The following is a 20246-nucleotide window of genomic DNA, read 5'->3' as shown; positions in this document are numbered from 1 at the left end:
TTTGTGTCCTGGGAATTTTTCATTGAGTTAAAGCTGGAATAGGGAAAGAAAAGGCAAAGCAGGACTTTGTTCTGCACTCCCAAAGTTGGGGCCATTGCCCAACTCCCCCTTCCACCCCTCTGCTACCAGCCTTACTTCATCCCACACCCCAGAACTGGGACATTCCCTTCCCTTCCCTTCCCTTCCCTTCCCTTCCCTTCCCTTCCCTTCCCTTCCCTTCCCTTCCCTTCCCTTCCCTTCCCTTCCCTTCCCTTCCCTTCCCTTCCCTTCCCTTCCCTTCCCTTCCCTTCCCTTCCCTTCCCTTCCCTTCCCTTCCCTTCCCTTCCCTTCCCTTCCCTTCCCTTCCCTTCCCTTCCCTTCCCTTCCCTTCCCTTCCCTTCCCTTCCCTTCCCTTCCCTTCCCTTCCCTTCCCTTCCCTTCCCTTCCCTTCCCTTCCCTCTATCCCCCATCCCACGGTGGCAGATGCCACAGTTGGTGCTCCTGTGGAGAGCCCAGCACAGAGCACACCCTTTGGAGGTGCCTGGGGAATGTATCTCCAGGAGAGCCCGTAACACTGGCTCCAGCATCCGAGAAGCCCATTCAGGGCACAGTCCCTGGCAAATCCAGAGGGAAATGCTGAATGAGTAAGTGCTAAGTTATTTTCCCCCATTCCCTGGTGTAAGAATGTGGCTCTGGGAAAAGCACTGCCATCGGTATTTTGCGTTCAAATACAGTTTTCCCAGAGATAACACGGAGTGGCTTGTGCTCGCTCCCCAGAACTGGAGCTTTTGCAGGGTCAGGGACAGCATTCACAACTTGCACCCACAATAACCTCCCTTTCCTCGTGGTCTGAAACTGGGATGGAGGAACAAAACCTACCACTGAAGGCCTGAGCTGGTGAAGGAATGAGCCCCAAACTCCCAGCTGGGACCCTGACACAGAGAACAGCCTTTTCCAGCGGGTGCTGGATGCCAAAAGCTGGATGGTCTGTGCTGCTGCCACAGGAGCCTTGGGTGCAGCTCCAGGTTAATTTTCCTTATTGTTTCCTTGCAGATGGACTTTTCTGTGTGCCCACAAAGTTCAGCACTGCTCTGGTCAAAAACCCACATGGTGGGGAGGTGTTTCGGACACTGGAGAACTGAGAAATGAAGGAAAAATGCTATCCTGTCTCCCAGGTGGAATGTTACTATGAAATTGTCCAGAGCTCTGCAGGACACGGGGAGGAACGGCTCAAGGCAGGTTTCCAGGGGTTTGGCTCCTCTCTGGTGGGCTCACCTGGGCCCTCATGCGGGCTTTGAACTGCTGGGTGGATGCTCTAACATCGGCAGCTTCACACTGGCATCAAACTAGAGAGGTAAAAATCTCACATTTGTGTTCTCTCGTGCTATAAAATGTATTTTGCTGCCACTAATTCGTGCATACATCAGGGCCATAAAGGAACAAAGGGCTTTTTCTTTGGACTGAGGATTTCTTTAAAAAAGTAATTAAGCAACAATTATATATATATTTTTAAATATTTAGTTGTTAAGTATGTCCTCAGTTCAACAGAGACCCTGCTGTCCCGCTGAGCATACCTTTGTGCACAGGCACTTCTGACTCTAAAACACTGCTATGCCCCCAAAATACTTCTTACCAGCTGTGCCTTGCTGCTGCTCTTCTCTGGGGATGGATGCTGAGCCTGAGGCTGGAGGGAGGGTGGAGGGTGCTGGGGTGTCCCTGCTGAGGTGCTGCAGGGGATTTTCGTGCCTTTGTTTTGCAAATCTTTGCAGGAAATCGATGTGGGAAGGTGCTTGGGCAGCTGCTCCTCGGGGGATCCCTGCTTGCTTAGGTAAGCACAGCTGCCAGGCTCCATCCGCTCTCCCTCCCGCACATCCGCACTCCGGGCCAGGTGGGAGCTGCCCCTGCTCCTCTCGCCCAGCGCATCTGCGGCTGCCGGGGTGGGGGGGACACGGAGCAGGGTTTGGGCAGCACCCCCAGCTCACCCACCACGCTGTGCTGTGCCGGGGGGGAGAGCCGGACCTGCCGGGATGGGGCCGGATTGGGTGGGTGGTTACAGAGCCTGTGGTGTCCCAGGACAGCAGACACAGATCCTGACAGTGGCTTCTGCAGCCTGCGATGTGCCACTCCTGTCCCTCACCTGCTGGCAATGCTGTGGGACAGGAAGAGTCGGGGGTGGCTGGGGCAGGGTGGGTCCAGACAGTTGTCTCAGGCTGAAGGGGCAGGACTGTGTGTTGATTGTAGACATAAAAACGTGGGTCCCCAGCACAGGAAGGACATGGAAAGTTGGAGCAAGTCCAGAGGAGGCCATGGAGATGCTCTCAGGGCTGGAGCCCCTCTGCTCTGGAGCCAGGCTGGGAGAGCTGCGGGTGCTCACCTGGAGAGGAGAAGGCTCCAGGGAGAGCTCCGAGCCCCTTGCAGGGCCTAAAGGGGCTCCAGGAGAGCTGCAGAGGGACTGGGGACAAGGCATGGAGGGCCAGGACACAGGGAATGGCTTCCCAGTGCCAGAGGGCAGGGCCGGATGGGATATTGGGCAGGAATTGTTCCCTGGGAGGGTGGGCAGGCCCTGGCCCAGGGTGCCCAGAGCAGCTGGGGCTGCCCCTGGATCCCTGGCAGTGCCCAAGGCCAGGCTGGACATTGGGGCTTGGAGCAGCCTGGGACAGTGGGAGGTGTCCCTGCCCATGGCAGGAGTTGGGATGAGCTGAGCTTTAAGATCCCTTCCAACCCAAACCATTCTGGGATTCTTTGCATGCAAAGGGAAGCAAATCAAACCATGCAGGAAGAAAGACCTGCTCTGCTCAGGCAGAGGAGGTGACAGCTCATGAGTTACTCCACGAGTAAGGAATAGATGCTGCAGGAAGGAAGCTGCCTCCCTTCTCCCCCATCTTGCTCCAGAGCATCTGCCCTTTTCCCGAGGGGGAACAGAAGGCCCAGGATATGGGGGGCCGGTGGTGTACTGTGTACACGCTGGTGTACTGGGGATGTGCTGTTTTTTCTCTAACTGCAGGGAGTCACAAGACGGGGAGGAATGCCTGGCCCGGGCAGAAGCTGCCCCGAGACGCTGTGCCCCTCACAGGCTCCGGAGCCGCCGGGGCCACGTCTGCACCGTCGCTGCCATCCGGGAGTGCCACTGCCGGGGGTATCGGGGCTGGGAGCTGCGGGTGGGGCTCCTGGAGACCCCGCCAGACTGTCTGTGGGATATGTAAATGAGAGAAGGCTATTTTTTGAATAAAAGCTACTTTAACCAGCGGGTATAAATGAACCCTCTACAAAATGTGTTGTAGCTTGTAAAATAAACATCATGGGCAATTTGCAGGTCCTTGGGGCTCCGCTGTGCAGCTCCACAGCCCCTCTGCATCCAGCATCCCAGGAGGATGCAGCCGTCTGGCACGGGCTGGGGTGTGCACGGGTTGGCTGCTCCCGCTAACAAACTTTGGAGCCGGAGTCGGGAGAGGGGAGCAGGAGCTGGGCGTGTTGGGGCAGAACTGTCTCCTCTGCAGGCACCCCCAGATATCCTGTGGGACATGCTGCTGGTGAGCCGGGCAGAGAAGGGAAAGGATTCCGGGGATACTGATAGTTTTCTCTCTCCATTAACTCCAGTCTGTCGGTACCGCCGTGCCTGTTCTGCATAATTAACAGCCCTTTAGGGTGGAATAAACTGTAGGCACCACTGGACATTAGCCTTCACCTTGTCTCCCATCAGGTGGTCCTGGCAGGGCTTCAGCCGGTTGCTGAATTAGTTAATTAATGCTAATTTTTTCCATTCAATCCCATGGCAGCTGTACAGTGTGTCGTGTCCACCTGCACCAGCCTGGTTTCTCTGTGATTGGGGAACAAGACCTGTAGAATTGGCTTTTATCCCACCACCCGGATATTTCATTAAGCTCAAGCATTCAGGAATTAGGAGCAAATGCTTTTTAATTCCCAGGAAGCCAATTGCCCTTTAAAAAAAAAAAAAAAAAAAAAAAAGGCAGCTGGATTCTGGTGGTTCTGCTGCTGCTGCGGTGTGACCCCACAGCCCGGAGCCGCAGCACCGCCGGGTCCTCTGCTGGACCCTGCTCTGCCCCGTGGCCTCGCTCCCCGGCGGGACACACAACCTGGGCTGCCCCCACTGAGAGAGGGGACCCCGGGCACCCCACCCTGCACACCTGACAGGGACATGGGATGGGGACACCAGTGTGGCACTGAGCCTCCGCCACCATCCTCGCTCTCAGCACGAGCTGCTGCGGCAGGAGCGGGGTGGGAAGGGGATGCTCATCTTAATGGGCTGCATTCCTCTACACAAAGGTCCTCCGATTTGTCCCATTAGTGCCATCATTAAAATCCAGTTAGTCTCCTACGGAGAGCAAATGCAGCCCAGCCAAGACCCTGGCAAGGCGCTGGTGGCCCCAGACCCCCGTGTCCCCTGCCAGCCCCGGGAGTGCCTGGTGAGCCGTCCTGCCTCCCGCTTGTGTACTGGGGCTAATTGGTGCAGGGGGCCCGGGAGCCGGGCTTCTCACCTTGTTAGCATGGCAATTAGCTCTCTTTACCCTCCTGATTGCTCCTGTGCATATTTCACTCCAATCCAGCTTTCCAGTGAGTTATAAATGCAGCACCGGGGAGGCGGGGGGAGTTGTGCTGGGACAGGGAGCAGAGAGCCATGCTGGGGACTGTTCTGCTGCTGCTGGCCCTGGCCAAGACGACATGCCCGAGCCCAGACAGCGTGGCGAGCCGGCGGGCTGAGGCGCTGAAGAAACTCCTGGAAGTCTTTGGCATGGAAGACCCTCCGGCCCCCCCAGCTCACTTTAAGCAGCCGCCCCAGTACATGGTGGATCTATTCAACACTGTCGCCAATGCGGATGGTGTCACCAAGAACCCTGACATCCTGGAGGGCAACACTGTTCGCAGCTTCCTGGATAAAAGTAAGGGGGGCGTGGGGGGTGGTCCCTGTGGCGCTGGGATGGGGCTGCGGGGAGGGGCTGAGCGTGGCCGGTGGAGGTGCTGCCCCTGGTTTTGCTCTTCTCAACCCATCCTTCTCTCCAGCTCACAGCGAGGAGATGCGGTTCCTGTTTGTCCTCTCCAGCGTGGCCAAGAATGAGAAGATCCTGACGGCAGAGCTGCACCTCTTCCGCCTCTGGCCGAGGGTCACAGATGGGCCCAAAAGGCACCACTTCTGCCAGGTGAGGATGGGATGGGGGGGATGAGGCTGTCCCCCAGCCTGTGCCCAGGGATGCCACTGGCACACTGTGGTCACTTGCCTGCAGTGGGAATGTTGCCTGGCTCTGGGATCATATAAAAAAATGTTTCACAGAAAATCACGATGATTTAACTGTGGCAGGTTCTTAAATATCTACCCTTCTGGCTTGTGCAAACATCAGCAAAGGCACACCAAGGTTGTTACAGATCCATGCTGACAATTCCCCATCTCCCCCCACCCCTCTGTCCAGGATCAGCCCCTTGGGCAGGCTATGCCGGGGTGACCACCTTTTGCCTTCCCCAGGTCAGTGTCTACCAGGTGCTGGAGAAGGACAAGCTGGACACCCCCGGAGGGAAGAAGCTGCTGGCAGCCCGGCGTGTCTCGCTGCAGACCTCGGGCTGGGAGGTCTTTGCCATCACACCGGCTGTGAGTCACTTTTCCTCTGTTTTGGGCAGCACAGAGGGAATCCTGGAGGTTCACATGCAGGAGGTTTTTTAACCCATTTCACCCACAACAGCCTTTCAGGCTTCAGTGCAGTTTCCTGTGTGCAGTCTCTGCAGTGACATGGGGGAATACATCTTATCCTGGGATGGGGGGGCAAAAGTCCTGCCAAGAGCCCCGGGGGCTGCTTCATCCTTCCTGGAACTTGTCTCACTGCTCTGCAGGGAGCGCTGGTGCTGGCTCCTGCCACAGTGTCCCCTGTGCTGCAGCCCCAGAGCAACCTCTTCCCGTGGAACACGGAGTGTGGCCTCCCAGTTCACAATGTCCTGCTGCTGGCCTGGGACCTGCCTGTGGGGACACCAGGGCAGTGCCTGTCCCAGTCCATGGTGACACTGGTTTGGTTCCCCAGGTTCGTGACTGGACTGAAGATGAAAGCAGCAACCAGGGTTTGCTGGTGACAGTCCAGGGCCTGGAGGGGAGCCCGCCTGAGCCCCCACCACTGCAGTTTGCATCTGGCCGGAGCCACCATGAGAGCAAGAAGCCCATGTTGGTCCTGTTCACGGACGACGGGCGCCGGGGAGCGTCGCTGCCCACAGCCGGCTTCCCAGGTGGGTCCACACGCCTGGCACGGCTCCCTCAGTGCCAACATCCCTTTCCCAGGGGGTGCTCCCCACATGTGGGCTCCTCAAATCCAAACCTCCTTCCCTGGCTGGAGGGAGAGGCTCTCTCCTTTCTGGTGTAGCCTGCTCGGAGTGTTGCCTGCTTGCAGATGTGAAGCTGGATTTGAGGGTGGCCATGAGACTGAGGGTGTCACCTCCTGGTGGCTCTGCCTGGGCTGGTGACAAGCTGTGACCAGAGGGCTGCAGACAAAACCTGTGGGGAGGGGTGGCCGGGGGGGTTGCAGTACTTTCTCCCTCCCCCCAGGCTCATGCAGTGGCTAATGGCATTCGATGCTCCTTTCTGACAGATTTAAAACCTCAGGCTACCAATCTCCCTGCCAAGATGCCGGTGCCCAAGCTGGGCAGGTCACGCAGTACACGGTCTCTGGATCGGCTCCAGCCCTGCCAGAGGCATCCCTTGTCTGTGGACTTCGAGGAGATCGGCTGGTCCGGCTGGATCATCTCACCACGGGGGTACAACGCCTTCCACTGCAAAGGCTCCTGCCCCTTCCCTCTGGGCGAGAACATGCGGCCAACGAACCACGCCACGGTGCAGTCCATCATCAACGCCCTGAAGCTGAGCGAGGGCGTCAGCAGCCCCTGCTGTGTGCCCGACAAGCTCTACTCCATCAACCTCCTCTACTTCGATGACGATGAGAACGTGGTCCTCAAGCAGTACGATGACATGGTGGCCGGCAGCTGCGGCTGCCACTGAGGCGGGAGGAGCAGGGGGTTGGAAACGGCGCCGCACTGGAGGCTGCACCCACTCCCTCCAGAGCATCGGTGGGGTCCCACAAACCCTCTCAAAGAGACTGGGACGAGCAAAGCAAGGGGGTGCTGGCTCTGCCCTGGATGGTGTCACCCCCTAACAGTGGCAGCCCAGGAAGGCTCAGGGCCAAGCTCTGATTAAATCAACCCAAACGAGCCTGTGTGACCCAGCAGCCCCGGGGCAGCAGCTCCATTTTGGGGTGCCCTGTGTGGGGGCATGGGTGTCCCTGCCCATGCAGAGGCTCCTGCAGGCTGTACTATATGTATATAGCAAGAGCACTAATATATGACAGAAATCGCCTGTACAGTGTCCTGTAAATGTCTGTACATTCCTGCATTGCTGTGACTTGTAAAATGAATTCAGAGCAACTATTTAAAAATGCCATTCTCTGAAGGCTGCCTGTGGACTCTGAACTGCTCTCAGGAACAGGGCAAGCAGACTTCTCGCAGGCGCAGGGAAGGGGTGCACATGGAGGGATGAAGATCCAGCTGCAGCAGTCTCCAGGGGCAAGGGGAGGTTGGTGTGCCTCACTCCTTGAAAGCTAAATGATCTCAGGATTCAGCAGCCTGCAGCTGGGGGTGCAGGGAGATGAGCAGGTGATGGGGGTGCTTGGGGGAATGTGGTGACAGGGTCAGGGGTGGGACAGGGGTGTGTGTAGAGGAGCCCAGAGCTGATGCTTCTGGGGCGGGTGAGGGGTGGCTGTCGTGGTTTAACCCCAGATGGCAACCAAGCACCACGCAGCCACTGGCCTCACCCTCTACCCCGGTGGGATGGGGGGGAGAATCAGAAGAAAAGGTGTAAAACCTGTGGGTTGAGATAAGGGAAGTTCAATAATGGAAATAAAATAAAATATGATCATATTTAATAATACTTGTAATGGAAAGGGAGACACCAAAAGGAGAGAGTCATAAACCCCAAGACAGACAAGTGATGCCCAATACCCAGGTGCTCAGCACCCACTGATCTGTGCCCAGCCTGTCTCCCAGCAGCAGTCAGCCCCTCCCGGGCAGCTCCCCCAGCTTACACACCAGGCAGGATGTTCTGTGGCATGGAATATCCCTCTGGCCACTTTGGGTCAGCTGTCCTGGCTGTGCTCCCCCCCAGCTTCTTGTGCAGATCCTCGCTGGCAGAGCATGAGACACTGAAAAGGCCTTGACTTGGGGTGAGCCCAGCTGAGCCACAACCAAAATATCTGTGTGTGATCAAGATTATTCTCATCCTGCATCCAAAACACAGTGTTGTACCAGCACTGGGAAGAAAATGAACTCTATTGCAGCTGAAACCAGGACAGTGGGGCGGGATGGCCCTGGGGGAAGATGGTCAGAGGAAACTGCTGTGCCCGGAGAGATGGTTCCTCATGGAAGAGAAATGGGGTGGAAACCAGAGCTGCCCAGTGCTGTGGGGTCAGGTCAGCGCTTGGGAGGTGTACAGAGGGTGGGTGTCAGCGTGGGTACTGGGGAGTGGGTGTAGGTGTAGGTGGTCAGGGCAGGGGTCCCCTCACACCTGCTGGCACAGCCCCCTTGTCCCCTGCAGTCCAGCTCTCAGTGGGAGTGTGGCTGTCCCTGCCAGAGCGCTCGGCCCCTCCAAGTCTCTTTCCAAGTTTGCAACATCGGCAGCTTCGCCACAGTGCCAGGCTGCTACCAGGAGTCCCCTGGCACCTCTGCGTCTCCAAGCCCAGCTTACAAGTGAGTGAATCCCACCCTTGCCTGGCTGGCACCAGTTTCTTTGCTCACCTGGAAGCAGCACCAGCAGCTGTTGGCTCTTCCCCAGGTCAACCCTCCCTGCAGCCCGAGGTCCCTCTCTCCATCCCACCCAAGGGAAGGGTGTATCCCTTCAGGAGGCCCAATGACTAGACATGGTCCCACACCAGAGGGTGAATCCTTCCTCTGTGCCCCCCAGATGTGTCCCCCGCTGCCTCCCATGATGTGAACACAGGGCAGAGCCAACTGGTGTGTCCTGATCACATGCACATCCCAGCTCCAGTTCCAATGCACCCAGGCCCAGGCACCTCATTCCGAAACTAAAGCATGGACACGCTCATCTGCATTCCTGAGAGCCCTGTCCTTGTACTGATGGACTTGCGAGCGCTGGGAAGATGTCCCCTCCTCACCTCAAATGATGAGCAGTTTACTGAATCACACACAGTGGCTGGACAAGAATCCATGACAAGGAAGGGTTTGGGCCTGGTTTATTAAATGCCTGTTCCTGGGGGTGCTCTGGCTACAAGCTCTGTATGCCTGTAGTGCCTGTGGGTCCCATCACAGCAGCATCCCAAGTCAGGACTGTGCCCCAGACTCCAGGGCAGTGGGAAGAAGAGCAGGTTTGGCTGGAATGATGCATGGCTGTAGCCTTTCCTCTGGGCCTTCACTCAAATCCCCACACTGGACTAGGCCTGGGCTGCTTGGCTGGGAAGGAGTCACGGGGCCCTGGGCAGGGGGAGCCTGTGTGTGTCCCACTCCATGGGGAACAGAGCAGCACCTGCACAGGTGTCACACTGGGCTACCTGCCTCAGACAGGTGACAGTTCAGTCCCACCACTCACTCCCCGTGATGTCAGGGTGCCCCTTGCCTCAGCCCATGGCAGACAAACACCCTGCCCTGGCCGTACAGCTCCAAGCCGCCTCTGACTGACAGCTCTGCGGGACAGCAGTGTCTGGCATGCAGCAGTGAGGGAATACCCAGCTGGCAGCAGCCCCTGTGCAACAGCAGAGCCCCGGCACTGTTGTGACTCTGCCCATAGCTCGGAGCCTCCCTGGGGGACAGGACCTGCTGGGAGGATGGCCAGGACAGGCAATGTCTGGGGGGTGGGGAGCCTGTGGTCAGCGGTAATAGCGGGGCTCAGCTCTCCAGCACTCTGAGAACTTCCGCAGGACTCGCTCCTTCAAGCGGATCCTCCTGGAAAGCTGATGTGACTGGCTTATCTCATGGGCCTTCAGCCTGGCATAGTAGTCAGAAAACTTGTTGTAGAGGATGGAGATGGGCATTCCATTGAGGATGATCCCGAAGGAGATGCAGAAAAATGCCACTATCCTGCCGAGTATTGTGTCAGGCACGGTGTCTCCGTAGCCCACGGTGGAGAGGCTGACCTGTGCAGGGACAGGAAAGGATAAAATCCCATGGGAACAAGCCCAGCAGACCCCGCTGGCTGGTGCTGGAACTCACTCCCTCCCGCCCCTCTGTGGAGCCACGTGTCCCCTGTGACCAGTGCCAGACCGTGACGGCAGCCAGCAGAACTGTCCCCTCTCCAGAGCCTGCCTGGCCAGGGCCCCACCGTCCGGGCTGTGCCCAGCAGGCTGGAGAGCTGAAGGAAAGGGCTGCCTGAGCCCCAGAAGCAGCGATCAGAGGCCAGACCCTTCTCCCTCACTGCTTTGTGTGTGCCTCTTCAAAGGCAGCTGGACACCCCTGAGCTGAGCCTTCCCCAGCAGCTGGTGTCTGCTGGAGCTTCCTTCCCCCTCAGAGCTGTGGCTCCAGAGCTTCCTGACCATGAGTTGCCTGGTCCCAAAGAAACAAAGCTTCCTGGAGCCTCCCCCCAGGGGAAACAGAGGCATTGCCTGGAAATGAACCATGCTTAGTAAAGGGGGAGCAGGGCTATGGGGACAGGGTGAGAGCTGAGGCAGAGAGGTTTGGGCTTGGCAGGGAGGTGTACTCGCAGGGACAGGCTCAGCCTGGGATGTTGAAATGCTTGAAGTTGGTGATATTGCTGAGTAATTTTGCCCTTCCTCGAGGAGGGATGAATTTGAAGCAGATAGCCTTTGTGGCCAAGGGGGATTATAAGAGCAGAAATGATCTGTGGGATCATTTCATCTGTAAATCAAAATGCCCTCATAACCCCTGGCTGTCAAGTGCTTTAGCTGCTCCCCATCTTGGAGGTAATCCCAGCTTTATTATAATGCTCAGCTCTGCAGAGCTGCCGGCTCCTGGAGTGAGCAGGGCAGCAAAAGGGCAGCACACCCCAGTCTGTGTCCACTCTCATGACACAGGCTGAGGCATAGTGTGACACATACAGCCCTGGGTTCCCCATCTCAGACCCACAAGCTCTTGTGCCTCTCAAGCTCAGCAGGGCTGCAATACTGCCCAGGGTGGCTGTCCCCATGCCCACAGGCTGCATCCACCCAACACTTGGGTCCTGTGACAGATAAAGTCTGGGCTGAGTCCCATCCCACTTGTTCAGCTCAGACCTAGAGGCTCCCAGGCCACCACCTGTCCCACCATCCCACCCCAGCACCAGGTTTTGAGCCTCTGAGCTTAGTTCAAACCTCTGATTTCTCTTCTCAGAGTGTGCAGGCCTCTGGGTTTCCCACCATTACCGAGCTGGTGGGAAGGCTGGGCCCTTCCTGTCTCCTGGCCAGCAGCAGTGGTGAATCCCCCGAGCACTGGGGCAGCCCCTACCCACGGAGCCTCCCCCACCCCTCTCCGGAAGAAGCTGCTCACACCTTACCGCTGCCCACCACCACGCGTACGGGATACTGGTGAAGTCAGTGCCGGGGACATCATGTTCCACTGAGTGTATGAGAGCAGAGAAGGTGAAGACCCCCATGGCAATGAAGAGGAGGAGGCAGCAAACCTGCTGGTAGCACTGGCGCATGGTGAAGCTGAAGGCCCGGAGGCCGGTGGAGTGACGCGCCAGCTTGAGGATGCGGAAGATCCTCATGAGCTTGATGAGCTTGAGGACTTTGCCCAGCTTGCTCACATTCTCCATCTTGTGCAGCTCTTCATGGTATTGTATGTCTCCATCCTCCAGATTTTCAAAGAGGGTCTGGATGTAAAAGGGCAGGATGGCCACCAGGTCTACAGCATTAAACGCTGCCCGCAGAAATTTCTTGAAGCTGGAGGAGGAGATGAGCCGCATGAGGTATTCGGAGGTGAAGAAGATGGCACAGATCATCTCCATATGCTCCATCCACAATTTCCCCGTCTTGTTTTTCATCTCCTCCACTGTGCTCAGTGTCATGCCCACAATGGAGATAAGCACAAAGAAGCTCGACATGACAGCAATGATCTTGGCTGGCACAGAAGAGAATGGGTTCTCAATGAGGTTCCAGACCATCTTCCGAAACTGACCCAGAAATTTGCCATCAAACTGCGCCCCTGACTCCAGGGGCTCCAGTTCTGCCTCTAGCTCCTTCTCTGTTTTCAGGTACTCACTGAGTTCATCTTGCTTTTCCTCAAACAGGATCCGGCAGCAGCGTTGGGAGTATTTCAGATGGATTCCCCAGTACTCGATTTCCTCCACAAAGTTACTGGGGCACATCTCATCCATCATCCACAGGACCCCACTGCGGTAGAAGTGGAAGATGTAGTGGAAAATTGAGGGATCTCTATCAAAGAAGTACTCATTCTTCTGCACCAAGTAGTCATCACAGAGCTGCAGCTTCTTCACAGGGTCTGTATAGAGGGCCAGCTTCCCAAGCCGGGTGATGGGATACTTGGCCAGTACCTTGTAAGCTATCTGGAACGATTGGCCACCTACGTTAATGTTGAGCAGGTATTTGTTCCTTTGGATGGGAGTCTGGCTCTTCTCTTGGTTTCCGTCTGCCACATTCTGCATGGAGCTCCACTGCCTTACCAGGCTGTCCTGTGCAAATGGGATGTGGGATTCCTCTTCCTCCAGGGTTCGGCAGCGGCCCTGGTGATTCCCTATCTTCATGCTGGCCGAGAGACTCGCACGCCTGCTCCACTGGTGCCTCATGGTGCCTGGCTTTCTGAAGCGGTGACTCCTGTTACGGGCTGTGGGACAGCAGCTCTGGCTTCATGGGAACACTCCCACTGGGCACACGCTGACTGGGATGAGTGCTGTGAGCTCGGGGCAGTGGAGTGGCTGCCCAAGGGGCACAGCCGCGCACTGGTGCCACGTGGCACCTGCCGGGGTCCCAAAGCCGATTGCTGATCAGATTGGGGTTTGCACCGTGGCAGTCAGAGGCGGCAAAGCGCCCGCTCCTTAAGACACTAATGAGATTGAGGCACTAGTCCTTTATGTAAGGAACTATTTCCAGCTCTGCGCTTCTCTTTTCCCTTATTCTGTTCTTATTAGCTGTTTGCATTTGCCACATGCTCTTTCCTGGAAGGACATCCATGACAGCAAACAAAGCAGCACAAACTTGCCTCGATTTACCCTCTGTTGATGGGACAGGAAGGTGCAGACATGCAGGATTTGTACTGGCTTTGTACCCCCACACCAGATGCTGCTCTTGGCACCAGCCCTTTGTTAAATGCTAATGCAGCTGCCCCGGCTCTGTCAGCTGTCACAGCCAGGGAAGGGAGATGGTCATGACCTCCCAGCTCATCCCTCAAGTCCTACAGTGCAGATTTAGAGGGGATGAGGTGAAGGAACCGCCTGTGCCTCCACACAGTGCCCGAGCAGATTCCCTGTGATACAGGCTGCTCCTGTGCCCCTGCCCTGGGCCATCACATCAGCCTTCAGCCCCACAACTCACCCAGGCAGGGGCAGGAACAGGGAACAGGACACTGGAAATGCAAGTAGGCAGTAAAAGTTCCTCTGAGCTGCTGGAACTGAAAAGGAGGAAATAATCCTTTGGATTTGCAAGTAAAAGGGGAACCAAAATTAAAGAGGCTGATCTTTGAGGTCTTATCCTGGAATACGATCCTACTTCAACATGCAAAACATCACATTGATCTCCATGAACTGGTCTAATTAAATACAGAGACTTGTAGCACAAAGATGCTGCTGGCCTGAAAAGCAGCTCAGGCTCCACTACAATTAAGTCTCTGAGCCTGGGGATTCGAACAACAAAAGCACTTCTAGCACCAGAGAGAGGAAGGGAAATTGCTGTCAGAAACACAGCCCCAAGTTTTGGCACAAGATCCATAAAATGTATTTATTTCAGCTCCAAAGCACTCTGCTCAGGGAGCAGTAAGCAAAACCTGCAGTGTCTTGTGAGTCTGCCCCAGGGCCTCACTCCCCATCGCATGGAGCAGGGGCTCTGCCCTGTGCCACAGACCAGCCGGGCTCAGCTTGGCAGCTGCAGCTCAGAAGATAATCTAGGACCAGCGGGTGACAGCCGACCTTGGCCACGTGGCCCTGCCAGCACCAGTGCTTCAATTGGCCTCAGCTCAGCCCTGTCCTGCTGGACTCCTGGAGCCCTTCCTGCCCTGCAGCGCTTCGTGCTCTGCTCTGACAAAGAAGGGACAAGATCAGGCAGTTTTTTCACCTTGCTTTTGGCTGAGCTTCCCACTTGTCCCTGGTTCAGTAGTAGCACCTCTGGTGTTACTGTGGCATCTGTTCTCCTGTCCCCATCATCTCTGTTTGCTTTGCTCCTGTATTCATTTTCTCTGCTACAGCTGGTGCGTGCTGGAGTCGCATCTGTCCCAGGCAGGCACAGCAGCACTGGCTTCCACATAGTGCCCCACGCCAGCCCACCCACCCCAAATCCTCTTTCCAGGATGTGACAATCCAAAGGTGATGCAGCCCCTGGCCTCCCAAATACAGAATCCATGCAAATGCACAAATCCAGGAAAAATAAAAACTCCAGAACTTGTTAATTTCACATTCTTTATTCTCCTGTGTCAGTCACCACAGCTATCTCTGCCTGTCCCTGTGGAAACAGAAGATTGTGTGTGTCTTTGCAAATGGCTCCTTGATACTAAAAATAGCAGCCCTGGAATAACTCAGGACTCCAGACCACATATAGAAGTTTCTCCTGTGGGGTATGGCAGCACTCACACACTGTCCAGGAGCGGAAGACTCCTACTCCAAGGCTAATGACTGGTGTCTGCTTGGCAAGCCAAGTTCCCACCTTCAAGGCACAGAGGTCAGCAGCCAAGGCAGCAGCTTGGTGCACTTAGTGAACACTTGTGCAAGGTACACGTGGCAAACCAGAGGCACTGGGCACTAATCTGCCCCTGCACAGGCAGCTCTGAGAGGTGCACAGCACTGAGTCCTCTGGCTGGGGCTCCACGTGCCACACAGTGTCTGACCCAAGACATGACTTATTTCCAGGGACACCTCCACTAGACCAAGATGCTCTGAGCCCTGTCCAGCTGGGTCCCAGGGATGGAGCAGTCACAGCTGCTCTGGACAGCCTGTGCCAGGGCCTCACCACTCTCACCATAAAACCCTCCTTCATGTCCTACCTAAGCCCACCCTCTGCCAGTTTGTAACTGTTGCCTCTTGCCTTACAGGCCTTGGTGAAAAGCCCCTCTCCATCTTTCTTTCAATCCCCCTTTAGACATGGACAAGACACAACAAGGCTCCCTGGAGCCATCTCTTCTCCAGGGTTTGCCCTTATAAAGGTGCAGGACCTTGCACTTAACCTTATTGAAGTTCATGAGGTTCCCATGGGTCTGAAGGTCCCTCTGGATGACATCCCCCTCCCCAGCTGCACACCTCAGCCTGGTCTCATCCTCAGACTGGCTGAGGGTCCACTTGTTCCCACTCTACACACCACGGACGAAAACATGGGATAGCACTGGTCCCAGTATGGACCCTCGAGGGACACCACTCATGTCAGAACAGTTTTAAGGAAGACACCATTAAGAGTGTTAAGAGGAGTCCCATGCAGCATTCGGCACTGGGGTGGGCAGAGCAGGTCTGCCAAGGGTGGAGATGTTTGTGGAAAGGAGTGTGAGAGGAGCTGCTTGCCCAGGGCCAAGGAGCTCCTTGCCCTACGTGGGCTTGGAAGACAGCACAGCAAAGCCAGAGCAACCGTCACCCCCATGGTGGCACTGTCAGTAAAAGCCTCCTGTGCACGGGACTGAGCAGCATCAAACAGTAGTGCAAACATGGAGTATCTGTCTGATCTGTGCAGCCAGTGTGAGCGCCTACAGAAATGGGTGAGAAAGCTCCTGTTCCCTGACAAAATCCAGGGGGAAGAATGAAGCAGGTGAAAAAAGGCTCCTGGCTGGAAGTAGAAGGAGACGGTTCAACAGCACCTGGCATTTCAAGGACAAAAACATCTTCGGGTCCAAGGCCACACTGGTGGGCATCAGCTTTAGCGACTGTCAGGCAGAACAATGAAGCCATTTCTACCACCTTTGGGAGGCTGTTATCACAGTGCCAGGGAAGGTTCTGTGCTATTTCTGGAGCCAAGGTAGTTCCACAATCTAAGACCCATTTACAAAGGGAGCATCCTGTCAGTATTCCAGTGTAGCAAGCCAGATTTGAGAGCTGATGTCCAATTCAGTCAGGCTCTGTGGTGAGTAGGAGACAGATCAGGCTAGTCCCACGTTATCACCTTGGCATAAGGACCCCTGTTACAAAGCCAGAAAAACACCTGGTTATTGACAGTCCTTTGGGAAGAAACCTGGTTTGACTTCAGTTTACACAAAGTGGAGGAAAAAATCCCACACCAGAAGATCAGTATCTTAGCAGGACTGCTCCATATCCTTGGCAGCAGGGAGGAAAGGGGAGAGTTCTGCTGCTTCAGGGCAGACTGAAACCCCATGCACCCAGTTGGCAAGCATCAGCGAACCTGGGTTTGTTGGTTTAACACAGCCTGGTTTTAGTGGGTGGGAGGAGCTGCTCGAAGCTTCTACTATGTCTGGCACAGAAATAATTGCTGAGGGCTCTGCCGATGGGCAGGTTACCAGCCCAGTTAGAGAAGCTGGTAACACCTCTGTGATGACACATTTAAGAAAGGCAAAAAGCACGGGCAGTTCTCTTTCTTCTCCCGAGGGGTGGTGAGGCGGCCCCCGAGGGCCATCCTGGTGCAGCCGGGGCCCTCCCGAGGCCGGGGCCGCCCGTGCGGTGCCGCAGAGACGGCGTGGCCGGCAATGAAAGCATGGCCAACGTTCCCCGGTGCGGAGCCCGGGCAGGATCAACCTTTCAAGTGCAGCAAAGCTCTCTAAGAACTTTTCAACTGCTGGAACTTGAGAACAAACAAACCTACAGACACCAACCTTCTTCCAAGTCAGAGAAAAAGGAAAAGTGAGGACACGTGAGGAGAACCAACACGGTGACACCGAGGTCAGTGAAAACAAGGAGAGGGAAGAAGTGCTCCAAGTGCCGGAGCTGAAATTCTTCTGCAAGCTGTGGTGAGGACTGTAACACAACAAACTGTTTCCCTGTAATTCAGGAGCTGCCTGGGGGGTGCAGATACCCACATGCAGCCCATGAAGGAACAGTGCTCACGCTGGAACGTGTGGATACTGAAAAGCTGTAATCTAGTGAGGAACTCGAACAGAGAGAGAGAGGACCCTTGCTTCCACAGATAGAGAACCCTTGCTTCCAGACTAGAACAGCTCATCCTTAAAAGACTTAAACCCCATGAACTAAAATGACCCACGCTAGGCAGTTGTGGGAAGACTGCTTGGTCGTGGGAGGGACTCACATTACAGCACATCGGCCGGGCTGCTGCTTGTGAAAGTTAAAACCACACTGGAAAAGTTTGCAGAGAACTGTCTCCTGTGGGAAGGATCCCACGGCATAGCAGAAGAAAGAAACTTTTTTCCTTAAGTGTACTGAAGAAAGATTTTTAAGAAGTGAAAGACTGACCAAAATCCCGTGTTTTGTCTCCTTGCGTGGTCAGTGGGAAAGAGAAAGGGACTGAGAAGAAAAGGTGTTCTAAAGGTTTATTTTAGTTCTCATTACCCTTTTTACTTTTAACTCTGTTAATAAATTTTCTTTATACTGTTTAAGTTTTAAACCTGCTTTGCCTTAAAGTGTTTTTCCCCTTATCCTTAACTCATGAAGTTTTCAATTCCCCCTCCTCTGCTATAGATAGTTTTTCGTGGGTGCCTGGCACTTAGCCAGTGTCAAACCCCAGCACTGGGAAAACCTAACCCCAAAGGGGAAAGCTCTAGAAGCCAGAAACACAGGGCAAGAAGGAATTTCTCCCTCAGGCACATGGAGCACATGGGATGCAAAATACTTAACTTTCAGGGCGAGGAGCCTTTTTGACTGGTCAGGCATCAGCTGTTCCCTGGCTGCTTTTTCAAGACTGAAGATGTCAGATCGGTGTTTTACTTTGGACAGACGCCACACAGCAACAGAACCTGCAGCTACCAGGATGCTCAGGAGCCCTGGAGAGGAGAGTGCACAAGCAGAGACCCACTCACTGCCCTGGTCTGGGCGTTGGGACTGGGCTCTGCTGCTCAACACCATGAGCCAACAGCCAGAGATGAGCAGTGACCCTGGAGAGCAAAGGACGGACAGAGAGGAAGCGAGTTAGTGCCAGATGGCGCAGAATGGCCTTTCCAAAGATGCAGCACATCCAAGGCAGAGCAATAATTAAGCTGTGGTGTCAGGCCTCTCTTAGCCTCCCAGCCCAGCAAAAGCGGCTACTGATACAGGTCTGGAATTGACCCCATCAGGATACTCAATTTATAGCCCAAGGTAGGTAGGTCCAAGACCATGTGCAGCACTCGTTGAGTCTCACATACCTGCAGCAATCAAGATCCATGTGTAACCTTGACTCCTCGATGGCACAGAGACCTCAGGCTCAGGCGTAGCTGAAGCCTCTGTGAGGAAAGAGTAACAAGTCCATGAGGCTTCCAACTCACCTTATGGTCAGCACTCAAAGCAATCTTCAGTCCACACCCGGCTGAGTTACTAGCTCACCTCAAGAGCACCAAGAGGCCTTTACCAATTTAAGCAAAACCTTATCTGCCGCTACTGTGATTAACCCACACTGGAAGAAAAAACGTCCTACTGGAAACGCATACCAGGAAAAGGTGGGAAATTGCCCAGCTGGAGCTGGAACTGCAGCATCCTAGCCTGTCGTCGTGGCACTGAGAAGCCACAGGTACAACCAAAACACAGCTCTTTACCTCGCCTGCCAATTGAATTGGTGCAGGCATCAAACCCAAACCCAGTCTCTCACACCTGCAAGTAATCCCCCTCCTCTCCAAACCCTCGGCAAGCCCCCGGGTGAGGGAAGCCAGAACAGCCCCTCCAAGCACCCCAGACAGTCAATGGGTCTGACAAAGGATGCTCCAGAGCCGAGTAGCTCTGCTACCGACAGTGCTGGGGTGCGGACACAGCTGGACACAAGCCCAGACACGGTGTCTGCAGCTCCTGGCCAGCCTGGATGGCCCAGAACTTCCTCCTCATCCTCTTCCCTTCAACCCGCCCATTCCTCAGACATCAGAGGAGCTCGGGAGGTGGACAGATTCCAGTGTTTTCTCGTTTGAAGTTGCAACTGGGAATTGCATGTCCTGGAAGAAGGAATAAAGTACTTCAAAGGCGCTTCCCGAGGGAGCCCTGGGGGGCGTCATCGCCGTCCCCACCAGGAGAAGCTGAAGGTGGGGGCCCCCATAGCGCTTCCTCCACTCACAGTGACCCGCGGTGACCGCAGCTGCCCCGGACCGGCCACAGACGGCGGGGAACAAAGGCTTCGGTCCGGCTTGCCGCCCCCACTCCCGGCCCCCCGCTGCCCGCGCCCCCGTACCTGCGCTGCCGGTGGGCGGCACCGCCGAGCTCCTCGGCGAGGTCACCGCGGGGCCGCCGGGACTCGGCTCCGCCGCGGTCGCGGTCCCGCAGCCCCACTCGTCCCCGCCGTCGTCACAGTCGGGGTGGCCGTCGCAGCGCCAGTCGCGGTGGAAGCAGGGGGCGTCGGGCGCGCAGCGGAACTCGTCCGGGCGGCAGGGGGACGGGGCGGCTGCGGGGGGACGGGCGCGTGAGGGGAGGCGTGAGGGGAGCCCCCCGCGCCCCCCAACGGGGAGACCCCGCGCGCAGTGGGCACGAGGGCTCCAGCCAATGAGAGCGAAGGGCGTGTGCGGTGAACCAATGAGCGGCACCCGCCCGGGCCCTCCCCCGGCTCACCGTTGCCTGGCGGGAGCGGGAGCGGCAGCACCGGCACCGGCAGCACCGGCACCGGCAGCAGCAGCAGCAGCAGCAGCAGCACCGGGAGCCCCGGCGGCAGCAGCCGCGGCCCGGCCATGCCGCGGGCCCGCACCGGACGGACGCGCCGCTACAAATGCAGAGGGCGCAAGCAGAGCGCGTGCGCTCAAGCCCGACCTCCACCAATGGGGTGCCCGAGGGGGCGGGGCCCCCTCAAGGGCGCGCGCCCACGCCCCGCCCACCCCCGCACTTTTCGCGGCGGGGCCTCCGGGCCGTGCCGGCTCCGGGCTCCCTGCGAGGCAGCGGACGGAGCTGCTACTGCCCGGCTGAGCCCCTTCCCGGCTCCAGGAACAGCCACCCTCTCCCGCAGTTCCCTGGAAATCCATCAGCACCGCAGTCGGCAGTGACGTGCAGGGCAGGGGCTGGACAGCGCCCGGCTGGACCGAGCAGCGCGCGGTCACAGAAAGGACACTGGCACCGACAGGTGGGG

The 20246-nt window shown here is 56.5% G+C and overlaps 3 protein-coding genes across 5 annotated transcripts; 1 reads left to right on the top strand and 2 right to left on the bottom strand.

Annotated features, from left to right (window-relative positions):
* The first annotated feature begins 4615 nt into the window (after window positions 1-4615).
* On the top strand, window positions 4616-6967 carry LOC116435812 (bone morphogenetic protein 2-like). The gene is made up of 5 exons (XM_032092393.1): window positions 4616-4877; window positions 4999-5135; window positions 5456-5578; window positions 6003-6201; window positions 6561-6967. The coding sequence occupies exons 1-5, from the start codon at window positions 4616-4618 to the stop codon at window positions 6965-6967; spliced, it is 1128 nt and encodes a 375-aa protein (XP_031948284.1).
* A 2213-nt stretch (window positions 6968-9180) lies between these two features.
* LOC116435808 (potassium voltage-gated channel subfamily V member 2-like) lies at window positions 9181-12917 on the bottom strand. 2 transcript variants are annotated; one of them, XM_032092386.1, is made up of 2 exons: window positions 11459-12914; window positions 9181-10106 (listed from the first exon to the last, which is right to left on the bottom strand). In XM_032092386.1, the coding sequence occupies exons 1-2, from the start codon at window positions 12707-12709 to the stop codon at window positions 9840-9842; spliced, it is 1518 nt and encodes a 505-aa protein (XP_031948277.1). In that variant the 5' UTR covers window positions 12710-12914; the 3' UTR covers window positions 9181-9839. The 2 variants fall into 2 exon arrangements, with proteins under 2 accessions (XP_031948277.1, XP_031948278.1); XM_032092387.1 differs by having other exon boundaries at window positions 9946-10106; window positions 11454-12917.
* Window positions 12918-14516: 1599 nt separating this feature from the next.
* CD320 (CD320 molecule) lies at window positions 14517-19898 on the bottom strand. Of its 2 annotated transcripts, XM_032092389.1 has the most exons (5): window positions 19739-19896; window positions 19365-19574; window positions 18358-18435; window positions 17851-17997; window positions 14517-16227 (listed from the first exon to the last, which is right to left on the bottom strand). In XM_032092389.1, the coding sequence occupies exons 1-5, from the start codon at window positions 19854-19856 to the stop codon at window positions 16208-16210; spliced, it is 573 nt and encodes a 190-aa protein (XP_031948280.1). In that variant the 5' UTR covers window positions 19857-19896; the 3' UTR covers window positions 14517-16207. The 2 variants fall into 2 exon arrangements, with proteins under 2 accessions (XP_031948280.1, XP_031948279.1); XM_032092388.1 differs by lacking the exon at window positions 14517-16227 and having other exon boundaries at window positions 17566-17997; window positions 19739-19898.
* Window positions 19899-20246: the final 348 nt, after the last annotated feature.

Source organism: Corvus moneduloides, chromosome 28, assembly GCF_009650955.1.
Source record: "Corvus moneduloides isolate bCorMon1 chromosome 28, bCorMon1.pri, whole genome shotgun sequence".
In the NCBI taxonomy this organism is placed as follows: domain Eukaryota; kingdom Metazoa; phylum Chordata; class Aves; order Passeriformes; family Corvidae; genus Corvus; species Corvus moneduloides.
This window is presented reverse-complemented; position numbering and strand designations above follow the sequence as displayed.

Coding starts and splice junctions, on each gene's coding strand:
- CD320 (XM_032092388.1), bottom strand. CDS start 19,856: ATGGCCGGGCCGCGGCTGCTGCCGCCGGGGCTCCCGGTGCTGCTGCTG. Junction 19,575..19,738: donor CCCGCTCCCGCCAGGCAACG/GTGAGCCGGGGG, acceptor GTCCCCCCGCAG/CCGCCCCGTCCCCCTGCCGC. Junction 18,436..19,364: donor GCCGCCCACCGGCAGCGCAG/GTACGGGGGCGC, acceptor CTTTCCTCACAG/AGGCTTCAGCTACGCCTGAG.
- LOC116435812 (XM_032092393.1), top strand. CDS start 4,616: ATGCTGGGGACTGTTCTGCTGCTGCTGGCCCTGGCCAAGACGACATGC. Junction 4,878..4,998: donor TCGCAGCTTCCTGGATAAAA/GTAAGGGGGGCG, acceptor CCTTCTCTCCAG/CTCACAGCGAGGAGATGCGG. Junction 6,202..6,560: donor GCCCACAGCCGGCTTCCCAG/GTGGGTCCACAC, acceptor CCTTTCTGACAG/ATTTAAAACCTCAGGCTACC.
- LOC116435808 (XM_032092386.1), bottom strand. CDS start 12,709: ATGAGGCACCAGTGGAGCAGGCGTGCGAGTCTCTCGGCCAGCATGAAG. Junction 10,107..11,458: donor ACGCGTGGTGGTGGGCAGCG/GTAAGGTGTGAG, acceptor GTCCCTGCACAG/GTCAGCCTCTCCACCGTGGG.